Below are 12,252 nucleotides of genomic sequence, written 5' to 3'. Positions count from 1 at the left end.
AATAGGGAGGCCTTGTTGACACCTCTCTGGTGAGATGAGAAGGGGGGCCTCTGTATTGGGGTGCTGCTTTGGGTGCTGAGGTTTGAGGTGGAGGAAGACACCTAAGAGGGAGAGCCCCCTAATGAAGGTGAGGTGATCACCAAAGTCAAGAGTTATGATTCTTGTTGGCCCCTGAAGTCACGGCTGTGAGTTAGAAGCTCTGGCTCCTGCTGCCCTGGGTGGGTTCCCAAGATTGGGACAGCGAGCCTCCATTTTCTGCAGCTGCTCCTTCAGGGAGCTGACAGTGCCCTAAAATTGCAGCCCCAGGGCTCAGGGGATGCACCATACCCCTCTCTATCAGGCTCTCCTAATCCTGCCCCCGACCTTGCAGGGACAAAGGGGGCTCCCGAAACCATCATAATGGTCTGGGCGCCTAGAACTGCTCCAGGATTTGTCTGAATTTAGGGCCCCAGCCCCCTTGAGCCACCAAGTGGTGAGAACAAGCATCCAATCTCCTGACCAGCGCCCTACTGGAATTCTCCTGCCTACCACAAATGCTCTAATGAGGTTAGAGAAAACCAGACTCATTAAAGATCCTAAAAACTAAATTCCTGATGGAGAAGGTGCCCCTTGGTATGAACTGAATGGGGCCTGGCACTGGTGATTTCGACACGATGTTGCTCAATGTAAAAGGGCAAGTTTAACTTCTGTGGGGAATACTAGGAGTAGGTTCCTGCTTTTGAAGGGTGACCTAGTTTTCAGGCAGAGAAAGAAAAAGAAAAAACAACATAAACTTTTAAATATATGAGGCTACGAATCATCTTGCTGGATTAGGCAGCGTTCTCTCTCACAACCAAGAATGGCTTCTAATCATTCTTGGTTTGTTAAGCTAAGGATTTACCCAAACTTTTAGAATGTTCTCTTGCATCTCTGTGGAACAATTGTAGTTGCCCATTTCTCTTCCTTTTTTTTTTTAATTTCAATTCTTACATGAGACTAGATGATTTTCCCAGTACAACGGCAGTTTGTGTGGCAACCGGGACCTGCTCTGTGCCTACTGGGTCCTGGAAAATTTGTCATTAAACAGCAGCATCCTGCACGCAGAGCCCCATTAATCTTCTGAAGGCGTATAACAGGAGACGAAGTTATGTAACACAGGCCATGCCTCCCACATATGAATCTTCCTAGCATTGGCAATGGCTCCCATTGTGCCAGAAGCACCATCTTTATTTCAAAGCACAAGGAGATACTGATACAACAGAAGGGCAGCCGATGGCTCTAACCCTGTGTGTTTCAGAGAGAGGCGTAAAGGCCCCTCCAGTTCCCCACGCCACTGTCCATTGCTTGGATCTTGCCAGGAGGCCCAGACCCTCACCAGAGTGCTGCCCCTTCGTTCTGGTAAGATTTGTTTCTCTTTGAACCTGAACCTATAGTTATGAAACTATAAACGTGAGCTCTTTCTATCTGTGATGGCTAATGTTCTGTAACAGGAAATGAGCATTAACAAGATCACAAATGATCCTTTCCTTCTTCCTTTATTTCCCAAAGCTAACTGTCATTTAAGCCCGGACTTTATATATTGACTATTAGTGTTAGTATTTACAGCAGAAGCAAACTTGAATTGCTTATGGTAAAACGGAGACCTAGGAAATCCAATTTTCTGAATGAATGGGCCACTCTCGAACTAAATCTCTGCAAGTACGAGCTATTAGCTAAATAATAATTTGCTTGTTAGAATCATAATCAGGCTCATTCACAAATGGATCAATTACTCTTCTTTGGGAGTTTATCACTAGGGTGACCTGTGTTAATGAATATATTTCACATGATTTGTCATTCAGGTTTCAAAATTCATTTAAATATAATATTACTTAATCTTCCAACTGGCAAATTGGCATCTTTCATATTTTCTATGACCGCTGCAAATAACATCTCCTGTCCTTCTGTACACCGAAATATCTACCTGTAATTTACCGTTTTCTCTAAGCCCTACTTCTGACAAAAATCAGGAACCTGGAAATAAATAGGAAAGAGAGAGAGAGAGAGCATATTCCTCCACTAAGGCTGGCTGCCTTATTTAAGCCAGGGCTGTCTATCTTTTATTATTATTATTATTAGTTCCCAAAAAGGTGAGACCATCTTGACATTCTAAACAAGAAAGTCTATATGGCTCAACGTGATGGCCATATGTGGGCAGGCCTCGTCTAGACAGCAGGCCATGGCCCCTGTCTCCCCTGAGCAGGTGTGGAAAGCTCAGTCCGGCAGGGGCTCAGGGTCTATGGCCTGTTTTAGCTTTCAGACAAGGGTGGGCTGGAAGCTGAGTAGCTCACAGCACCTGCTAATGATAATGGCTGCCATTGGTTGAGTACCTACCAGCCATTCTTCTAAGGACTATGTACTGCTCCATTCCTCATCTAAAGAATATGCATCGTCTCATTTTAATCTACACCAAAACCCTCTGCATTAGATACTATTGCTATTATTATTCCCATTTTACAGATGAAAAAACTGAGGCACAGAAGAAACTTAGGTAGAATGGAAAACAGCCCCCTATGGAAGGTTATTTGTACTTTAGTTTGCAGCAACTAATGTACAATTTATATTCTTCTGTACTCGGCAAGATGTCTGATTTCTCTTTATAACATTCACAGGCAGGGGTCAAATATTGAGTCAAAATATTTATCAACCTATAAAACCTAGGCACCCACCTGGCAGGGTAGGCTCTTGCAGTGGCTCAGATGCGGGGGCCTTGGAAAACCCCCTCCATTATGGGCTAACCTTTTGGTTTCCGGACCGTGAGGGGAATCTCAGGGAAGAAGCCAGGGCAGGAGGGTGGGAGAGCTATTTACCTACTGTTTACAGAAATATTTCAGCATTTTAATTATTAAATAATTATAGTAATTTTTATGTAATTAACCATCTCATATGTTATTGAAATCATCAATAATGATAACCAGTACGACTCTTCTCCTAAGAGTGACAGCCCACCAACGATCTGTCCATCCCTCTGCTTCTGGAAGCAGTGCCTGAGACCCCCGCAGGTACCTTTCTGGCAGTGCAGCCCCTCAAAGCCCAAGGGGCAGTCACACTCATAGCCCTCCTTCCGGGGCCGGCAGCTGCCCCCGTGGGTGCAGGGGCCTCCCACGCACGGGTGGGCCGCATTCTCCACATTCACGCCCGACGTAAAGTCATGTTTCACATGGATGGTCCGGTCGTTCAGGATGATCTTGGGGAGAGAAAACATAAAGAAATTCAGGAATTCACTATCTTTGCAGTCCTCTAAAGCTTCCCTCGGCACACTAACCTGAACTACGTGCAGGGAGGGAGCTTTCAGAATAAGAGAGAAAGTTGCTGCCTCGAGAGTCAGTCTTGTAAAGTGACGCAGGAACTGCATTAATGACATTTGGCACATGGGAGACTCTGCCGAGTAAAGCATCCTCTGGTTCTGGAAGACCTGGCCACTCCGGGAGGTGGTAGAGAAGTTCTAGTTAACACCCAAGTCAGGTTCGCAACCTGACTGCAGATTAGTGTCGCCTGGGGAGTTCCAGGAAATATACTATTGCCCAAGTCCTACGCCAATCGATTGAATCAGAATTTTTGAGGGTAAGACCCAGTCATCGGTAACTTTTAAAAGCTTCCCAGGTGAGTCTAAGATACAGCAAAGGTTGAGAGATGCTGTTATAAAGCTGAGTAGGGAAAAATCCAAAGCAAAGTGTTATGCAGGCAGGAATCACAGGGGGAGCAATGGCTTCTGTTGGCGGTGCAATCAGAAGCTTCTCGCTGTACTGCTCTGTTCTTCTGACTAATGTTCTCGTGTAGTCTTCTCAAGGTCCATCGACTGGGCCTTCCCATTGTCCCACTGGCTCCTGCAGCCCTTCTTCCCTGACATTCTTGAATTCTCTTCCTCTCCACATCCCCTTCACCCATTCCAAAAAAAAAAAAAAGGAAAAGATCACGTTGAGCACTGCTGGGCATACTCACTGAGAAAAGAGTGCTCTTTTGCCCACACCCCCTTTTCCCTGCAATGGGGCGCTGGAGAAACTGATGAATTGTAGGGAGAGGTTACTGGGCTCCCCGGCCCCAAATAAATAGACCCATTGTTTTCAGCCCTTGATTCAGAGTGTATATTAATCCTGAGCTATTGATGTTTCAACGTCTCACATGCTTTGCAGAACTCAGCCACAGTGCACCATGCAGAGGGTCCTGAGCAGTTAGCGATGGCTCTTTCTGCCACGAATTCATGTTTCCACTGGTCTGCCTAGTCTTTGGACAGTGTCAGGAAAGCTAGGAGAAAACTTTGTCCCAGTCTTGAATCTCAGAAGCTGCTAGAGAGTAGCCAAAATCCATCTACAATCTCCCCCTTCTCATGCTTCGAGTGATGGATTGTGAAATTCTGTATGTACTCGAGACAAGCCAAGAATGTCACCGTTCACTGCAGGATAAGGCACAGCCAATGACTTTGTCCTTGGGAGCGGAGGGTGGCCTTTCCAGGAATTGAAGAGGAAAGGGTTGTGTGTGCTGTGTGAAGGGGGAGGGGTGATAAAACCTGACATGGAGAGGAGAAGGCGAAGCCTCTTAGGTTGCAGCTTGCTTCCTAAGTGAGAATTTCAACACATGATTAAACATGGCCAATCCCACTCATGGAGGGGACAATGGTCAGGGCTGAGGTGTCACTGATATAACAGTTCAACAGCAAAGGGAAACACATCAGTCAACAAATATTGATTGACTGGACCCCACACGGGGTGACAAGATAAGGACAGAGCCTCAGGGACCCTTTCCAGCACCAAGATGAGCAAATCATGACAGGACCTTCCTTCGCTGTCCTTCCTTCATCTTACCCTTCCTCATACTTTGCCTCGGGCTTGAAAAGGATCCGTGGCCCACATCCCACCATTGGTTGCTAAAGGAAAACAGGATGCCACTAACATCCAAGAACAGAATATGCTTTTCTTCAAATCCTTTTTTTCCTGTGTTTGCTGGTCCTGGGAATCTGGGTTGGTGAGTCAACCTGCATGTCTGTTGCAGACGGAACACATGATTCTCATACAAGAGAGATGGGCGGCCCCATGAGAAGGGCTAAGAGATGAACATGAGTGGGCCGAATGCCCTGCATCTTTTATCAGCTGAGTGTTTTTTTCCTCAACTTTCTCTGGAAGGGCTCTTTATTCTATATCTTAAGAGTTTGGTTACATGATTGATCAACAACTGCTAAATTCTAGAGATGCCGGTGGGGGATGGAGGTGGGAATGAAAGTTGGTTCTTGCCTTGAGCAAACTGCATATTAACCCCAATGAGAAGCATAGAGCCAAGAGTTGCTATTAGATCCCATTCACTTCCTTCCCTTTTGTAGAAGTATCTGAAGCAACTTGAGGCCAGTTGCCTCCTTCAACAGTCTCAGGACATTTTGGTGGACTTGCTATAAAAATTCATCTTCATCAGATTGCATTCATGTTATGTCTGCAGGCACAGACTCAGGAGCAGACGTTATGAGAAAGTGGGGTTGGAAAGCTATGCTGTGAGCATTAAAAAACAAAATCTTAAAAATGTTAAAACTTCCTCAAAGTTTCTTTTTTGGGTGCAGCAGTTGGCACTGATTACTCAGTGCCATTATCTGCAGTCACGGTCACTCAATAAACATGAGAAAGTGAAGCCTGTACCTTCTGGATGCTCCCACTAAATGGCTTGATGATGCCCGAATTCTTCTTCACTTCATCGTAATTGGGGACTCCGCCAATAAAAATGTCCGTGTTGCACTTAATCTGGGTGAAGCCACCCTGCCGACAGATTAAAAACAAAACATGACATAACTACAGACAAGACGGTGAAGACCACATGTGCCTTGGGTTCCTCAAGACCCATCACGACCATCTGTCTGTCTGCATGTCAGCTCGACTCCCCGCCCCAAGTAGCTTTGCATCGCTACTTACCACCTGTTTGAATGCTTGTGATTTTCTTAACCTTTCTGAGACTCAGTAACATCATCTATGACATGCGAATCACAATAGCTACCTCACGGTGTGTCATGATGAATGCGGCGGCCTGCTCCTTCAGCAGCACCCCCTCCCTGCAGGAAGATTACCTCCAATCTATTGATCTCAAGTGGGGCCCTGTAACTTGCTTTAGTCAATAAAATGTGAGCAGAAGAGATATGAATCACTTCTGGACAGAAGCTTTCAGATCCGGGGAGTGGTTCACCGCGCCCTCTTCCCGAACCACCCCAGTTCCTTCAGACTGGGTCTCAGATGAAAGCTGTAGCTGGCCATTGATGGACTTGTAGCGTGAGTGTGAAATGAACCCTTATTATAAGCTGCTGATACTTGGGTGTTGTTTATGACTGACTGTAGCACGGTCTAGCCGATCCTCACACTGAGATCCATTTATTTCACATTTTTCCCAGACTTGCGCGCACACTCACATTCCAGCATGGCTGGTTATTGTTATATTTGGTAATGGTAAAGGTAGAACTTCTTTAGGCCAAGAGAAAGAGAAGGCATGGCAGTGGGAGGCATTTCTTCTTATCAGCTACAAAAGATAGAGAAATTGTTCCATTTTCCAAATTCTCAGAACTCATTGTCAATCCCTAAAGGCTTGCTCTGCCTCTGGTTGTTTCGAGAGCCTAAATGCCAATGGCTGGGCTACATAACAAGCTGTGTATAATATTTAATGTCTACACTGCTTCAAACATGGTTCATAGCAAAATGTTAAAATGTTCTAAGATAATATACAGAGATAAATTAAAATCTGAGATCTCTGGGGATGAAACACACTTTGGGTAACATAAGGTATTGTTTCCTTTGATTTATAGTAAAAGAAACACAAATAGTAGCAGCATTCAGTCATTTATTTAACAAGTATTATTGGGCACCTACTGTGGTCCCAGGAACTAAGTGCTGGACAAGCAACAGTGAATGAGAAAGATCCAGTCCCAGCTCCCCAGAGGCTTACACAGGGGGAAATGCAGACAAGGAAAGGCAGGTGAACTTAGTCCTGTGAGGCCTGTCTAGGTGGCTATGGGTACCACAGATACAGAGAGTGGAGAGTGGTCAAGGAAGAGTTACAATTGTAGAAACTGGACAAAGCATAAGGCAGAGGCGAGGAGGGACCAGATCATGCACACGGAAGAATTTGCACTCTACCCAAAAAGCAATGAGTTTTATGCAGGAGAGAGAATAGTGAGATCCGTGTTTTAGGAAGATCACTGGCTGGAGGAAGGAGACTGGTTATGGGGTCTGGTGTTGGGGTCAGGGTGGAGAAGGGAGAACAGAGAGGAGGATGCTCCACACAGGGGAGCACTCTCAGTAGCTGCACCCCGCCCCACCACCCCCCCGCCAGGTAACAGCTAGGGCGTCTTGATTAGATTACAGGCGAAAATGCTTTCTGTCAACAACCTTCGGGAAGTTTTGAGGGTTCTTATTGAACTTAGGGGGAGGTGGGGCCATCAAAGAAGGGCTTTCAGAGATTCTTGTGGCCCAGTGGAATACTGAGCCAGGCAAGAGCTGTCGCCACACACCTACAGGCACCCATCACTGTCTGTCTGCTCTTACCTGAAAGTTAAACTAATGAAAGGAAGGGAGGAAGGTTGCCAGGATTAAAGAGATTTCAGAGAAGCAGGCTGTTTTGACAAAGCTTTGACTTCCCGTTATATCCAAGCAACAGGGCAGGGCCTTGTGAGGTGAGAGCAGATTCCTTTTGGTTGCTCATCAAAATCCTCCCTTTACCCCTCCTGTTGACAAGTTGCCACACCTACACGGGACTGCAGGACAGAAGCAAAAAGACCTCACCAAAATGAGGCCTTTACGGAAGTGAGGGGTTTCGTATCTGGATCTGACACTTCTGTTTAGCTGGAAGTGGTTGGAAAACTTGAGTAACCCCCACCCCCAGTTAGATTTTCTAAGGCCCGTGGAAGCATGGCCCCTTGAGTTGAGAGCCGCCATAACTTGGCCCAACCTCAGGCTATTGGTGTTTTTCATTGCAGTCAGCTGAGCAACGCAAGGGTCAGGTTTAGTTTGGACACAGACTCTTAGGGGCCCAGCTCCTGGGTTAGCCCCCAGGAGTGTTCTATAACTCCTGGCTGCTGGTCTCTAAGATCTAAGGCCACACACACACACACACACACACCCTGCTTTAAACAGGGCATCACAGCTGGAGAACAGCTGGGGGAGCTTTGATGGGGCCTTCCCATTCCTGTCTCATAGTGGCCTCGATAGAACCACCCTCACACACACACAAAATAGCCGCACCTTCACTCCCACATGTTTATTTATATCACTTTCCAGGTGGGCAGCACTCCAGCCAGCTCCATCCGTCCAAACACAGTTCAAAAACCCAAAAGAAAGGGTACTGGCTCTACCATATTGATTTAATTTTCATCCCCTGACATGGTGATAATAGAAACGCGGAGGTGTGGTGTCCTCTGTGTTGTCTCTTCACTGTCAGATCCCAATGGTAAATACCAGGCCCTGAAGAGTTCCTCATTTATCATCAAAGACCTCAAACCCTACTCTTTACAAATACTATCGTTCTAAGCTTATGTTCCTTTTTTACAGATCTTTGTAACTAAGGCCTAGAGAGGTACAATGCTTTTTAGAATTTATATTATTAAATGAACATATAGTCAGGTCTATACTTGCGACCTTCTAATTCTGTTTTAGACTAAAGTCAGCTGTTAGAATGATCTGGATTCTACTAGAATTGACTTCTGTTATCCCTTTAAAATTCATTTCCCTTCATCTATTAGTTCATGAGGGTGGGACCCTTATGATAGGATTAGTGCCCTTAGAAACAGATGAATCTAGATCTCTCTCCCTCCATCCTTCCCTTCCTCCCTCCCTCCCTCCCTCCTTCCCTCCTTCCTTTCCTTCCACAAATATATATGGAGCATTTTCTAGGTGTGAAGGGTGCTTGTCTCTTGAAGCAGAACTCAGTTGGGGCTTTTTCTCATTCCCAAGGAGGACCTCCCACCGCTGCCATCCCCAGGGAAGCTTCTGGACGTGTATGTCCTTCTTCCTTCTCTCTTCAACCACTACCTCTTACTCTGCCCAAAGTCTCTTTTCCTTCCTTTTTTCCCCACTACCAATCCATTTTCTTATCACGCTCACATTCATTAGTGCCCTCTTTAAATATTGCAATGCACAAAATTAAGACTATTTGAAATTAAAATATTGGCAAATCTATTGTCCTCTCTACAAACTTTTTGTGTGTGCATAATCTTAGTTGGTTATAGTTGAAAGCAAATTTCTCTTATTTCTTCTTTAAAATGTCACTTTCCTTTGGACATGTCTTTGGAAATAAAATTGTGGATGAAAGTTATCAACTTGAGAAGAAATTATGAGCTCTCGAGGCCATGAGAGTACAATATTAACTAATAACAGTAAGTAAAGTTACATAGCGCTGACCATACGCTAGATACTGCTGTGTTTTACATATATAGTTATTCTAATTTGCACATTTCTATGAACTGGCACTATTATTATCACCATTATCCCCATTTTATAGATAAGAAAACACAAACTCGGGATTTGAGTTCACACTACTAGTAAGTAATGGAGCTAGATTTTGAATGCCAAAGTCTGGTTTCAGAGCTTGTGTTCTTGTCAGATGTATGACCCCGCGCCCCCCCGCCACACACACCGCTGGCCCTGCCTCAGAGTCTGCCATCCGACCTACTATACTATGTTACACACCCACACGAACAAAGGCAGGGGTTGGCAGTGAGAAGTGGAGGTGGCAGGCAGCGTTTTAAGTGCTGTACTTGTATCAGCTCATTTAATCCTTAAAAGCACCCTGTGAGACCTCTACTATTATCGCGGTTGAGAAATAGAAAAGTTAAGTAACTCACCCAGTGGGGAGCTTGGGTTTTAGCCCAGGCAGTCTGGCCCTGGAATCCATGTACTTAACCACTATGCTTTTGTTTCCAGGGCAGGAAGAAAACAGTGACCCCATCCACACTAATCATCAGAAGCACAGGTGTGTCCTTACCTCTGCCATGCCTTCCACTACCTTCTGCTTATCCACCTGTAAGATGCCATTCTTCGCTGTGCGAGAAACATGCAGCTCGTGCCAGTGGCCCAGGGTGAGGGGGTCTTCACTCCTGTTGAAGGAAGGAAACTGAGCATGGGTTAGCACCGTTGGTGTTACAGGTAATGTTCATCACTCTCTCCAGTGAAACTGGAGTGATTCATTGGGCATCTCATTCTGTTCAGCAAAAAAGAAACAATCATCCCGACTTAGTAAACACAGCCATGTTAGCATCATTCGTTGGACCCCTTCATGGCAGGAAAAGTGCATTTATTATTTTACTTATTCCTTACAAAAGACATGAAATGTGAGTGGGATGAGCCTTGTTTTCTAGATGAGGAGTGACAGGAGGGTAAAATGTGATCATTGCTGCACACGAGCTTTGAAGAAGAGAAATTACATGGGCTATGTTGTAAAACACAGATTCCTTGGTGTTATCTGAAGCATCTTTTGAAATGCATAGAAAAATAAGATGGATGGATGGATAAATGGATGGATGGATGGATGGACGGATGGACGGATGAACGGACAGACAGATACGAGGATGGCTAGATATGTGAAAAAGCAAATATACCAAAGTGTTAATTGTAGACTATAGGAGGTGGGTATAAGGATATTTACTGTACAATTCTTTCGACTTTCGTATGTGTTAGAAAATTTTCATAATAAAATATTGGGGCAGGGACAGGTTCCATGTCATCTGACATTGTGAGAGGGATTAAAAGTACTTCAAAAATTCAGTTTTTAATTCAAGGTGGAAGCACCTGAAGTTTAAAGAATATTGATAATAGTTTTACACATTACTTTTTATAGCGAGGTGTGCAAAAAGAGTGTAATTATTGCATTTGTATTTCTAACGACATAGTTCCTGGCCTTCACTGTACCTCCCAATTATTTTGTGATCCTGGATCATCTTCGGAAAACCATCAGGAATACCAATGCGTGCAATTATTGAAAGGTCTTCACCCTCTCACTTGATTTTTTGCTCTGGCAAATGCTTTTGTGATTTGTCCTTAGCAATTAGGATTTAATCACCTTGGCTAAATCAATATGCAATAAAAAACCCAGCGGCACTTTTTAAGTGGCCCTGTCTCCATAATAAGTAACAGCTTCTTAGTCATGTTCTTGTCCTGCAGAGGTCATTCCCTGTCAATATGCTGCTTCTTCAGCATAGCTATATTGATCACGGTCACCGCAAGCTCATTTCAATTGTCTCAATTTTTGAATCAAGTTCCTAATGAATTTGACCATCATACCCTTTTCCTAAAGTTAAAATGATTTGGCCCATTTCACAACTTCCAATAGTTCAGGCTCTCATGGAATTTTCTTAATTAAGCAGGAAGTCTCAATGTTTTCAATATAAACATCTTCCGAAGGGGCGGCTGAAACACTAACAGTGATCATAGTTGTCAGGTTACCCTGGAGAGGGGACAGGACAAGGAAGCAGATGGTTGTCAGGTTACCCTGGAGAGGGTATGGGACAGAGAGCAGATGGTCATTCGCCGTTCCTTGGGAACTCGGAATGCTCACCTCCTTTTCATCACACGTAATACTCAAGAATTCTTTTTCCAGGCACCTTTCTTGACAGGCAGGAAAACAATAACTCTCATTTTTAAAAAAGTTAAAAATGCTCCTTGTCAAAAGTTGGCACATAACTAAGAAAGAGAAAAGCTGGACTTTCTGAGGTCTCAGGCCTCTGTGACCGCCACAGCTGGAGCTGCGACTGCAGAAGCACAGGGGGCGATCTGTCCAGGAGGTGGGCTGAGGAGTCTCAACTCTCCCCTGGCTCTTTCTGGTCATCCCTTATCCAGGAGGAAGCCATTTGAAAGTACAAGGTGATATGCGAGGTGTCTTCCTTTCTCAACTTGACAAATAGTTCTAAGAGAATTTCTTAGACTGGTTTGCATAATCATATGTAAATTGAATCAGTTAAATACCTACTAACGTTGTCTTGAGACATAGGATGTTTCTGCATTTCTGTATAACCAAAGAAACAAAAGTGTTTGTCCATTCCCCAAGGTGAGAGATGTTACTGATGTATAGGAATTCAGTTATAAGGGCAAAAACGAACTGTCTTTTTGAAGAATTATGGAAACCTAATGCAATGAGCATTTCCCATCAGCTATGAAAAATGACCAGCAATTAAGGGCAATGCATGGTTGGAACGTCTCACCCACATGCTCTTCCTAAAAATGACAGTCCAGCAATATGAATGAAGATCGAATATGACCTGTGATTTCCTTCAAAACAACA

The 12,252-nt window shown here is 44.5% G+C and overlaps 1 protein-coding gene across 6 annotated transcripts in view; it reads right to left on the bottom strand.

The window, feature by feature from the left end:
• Window positions 1-12,252, bottom strand: part of EGFLAM (EGF like, fibronectin type III and laminin G domains) — a 149,250-nt gene that overhangs the window by 19,885 nt on the left and 117,113 nt on the right. For all 6 annotated transcript variants that reach the window (XM_015595313.2, XM_006919497.2, XM_015595314.1 and 3 more), the window contains 3 exons: window positions 9,961-10,072; window positions 5,640-5,756; window positions 3,025-3,205 (listed from right to left, as the gene is read on the bottom strand). In XM_015595313.2, coding sequence (XP_015450799.1) covers window positions 3,025-3,205; window positions 5,640-5,756; window positions 9,961-10,072 — 410 coding nt within the window. The remainder of the gene's footprint in view (window positions 1-3,024; window positions 3,206-5,639; window positions 5,757-9,960; window positions 10,073-12,252) is intronic.

The sequence above is a fragment of the Pteropus alecto genome, unplaced genomic scaffold, assembly GCF_000325575.1.
Source record: "Pteropus alecto unplaced genomic scaffold, ASM32557v1 scaffold338, whole genome shotgun sequence".
Lineage (NCBI taxonomy): Eukaryota > Metazoa > Chordata > Mammalia > Chiroptera > Pteropodidae > Pteropus > Pteropus alecto.
Note: the sequence above shows the minus strand (reverse complement) of the source record. Positions and strands in the feature narration are given on the sequence as shown.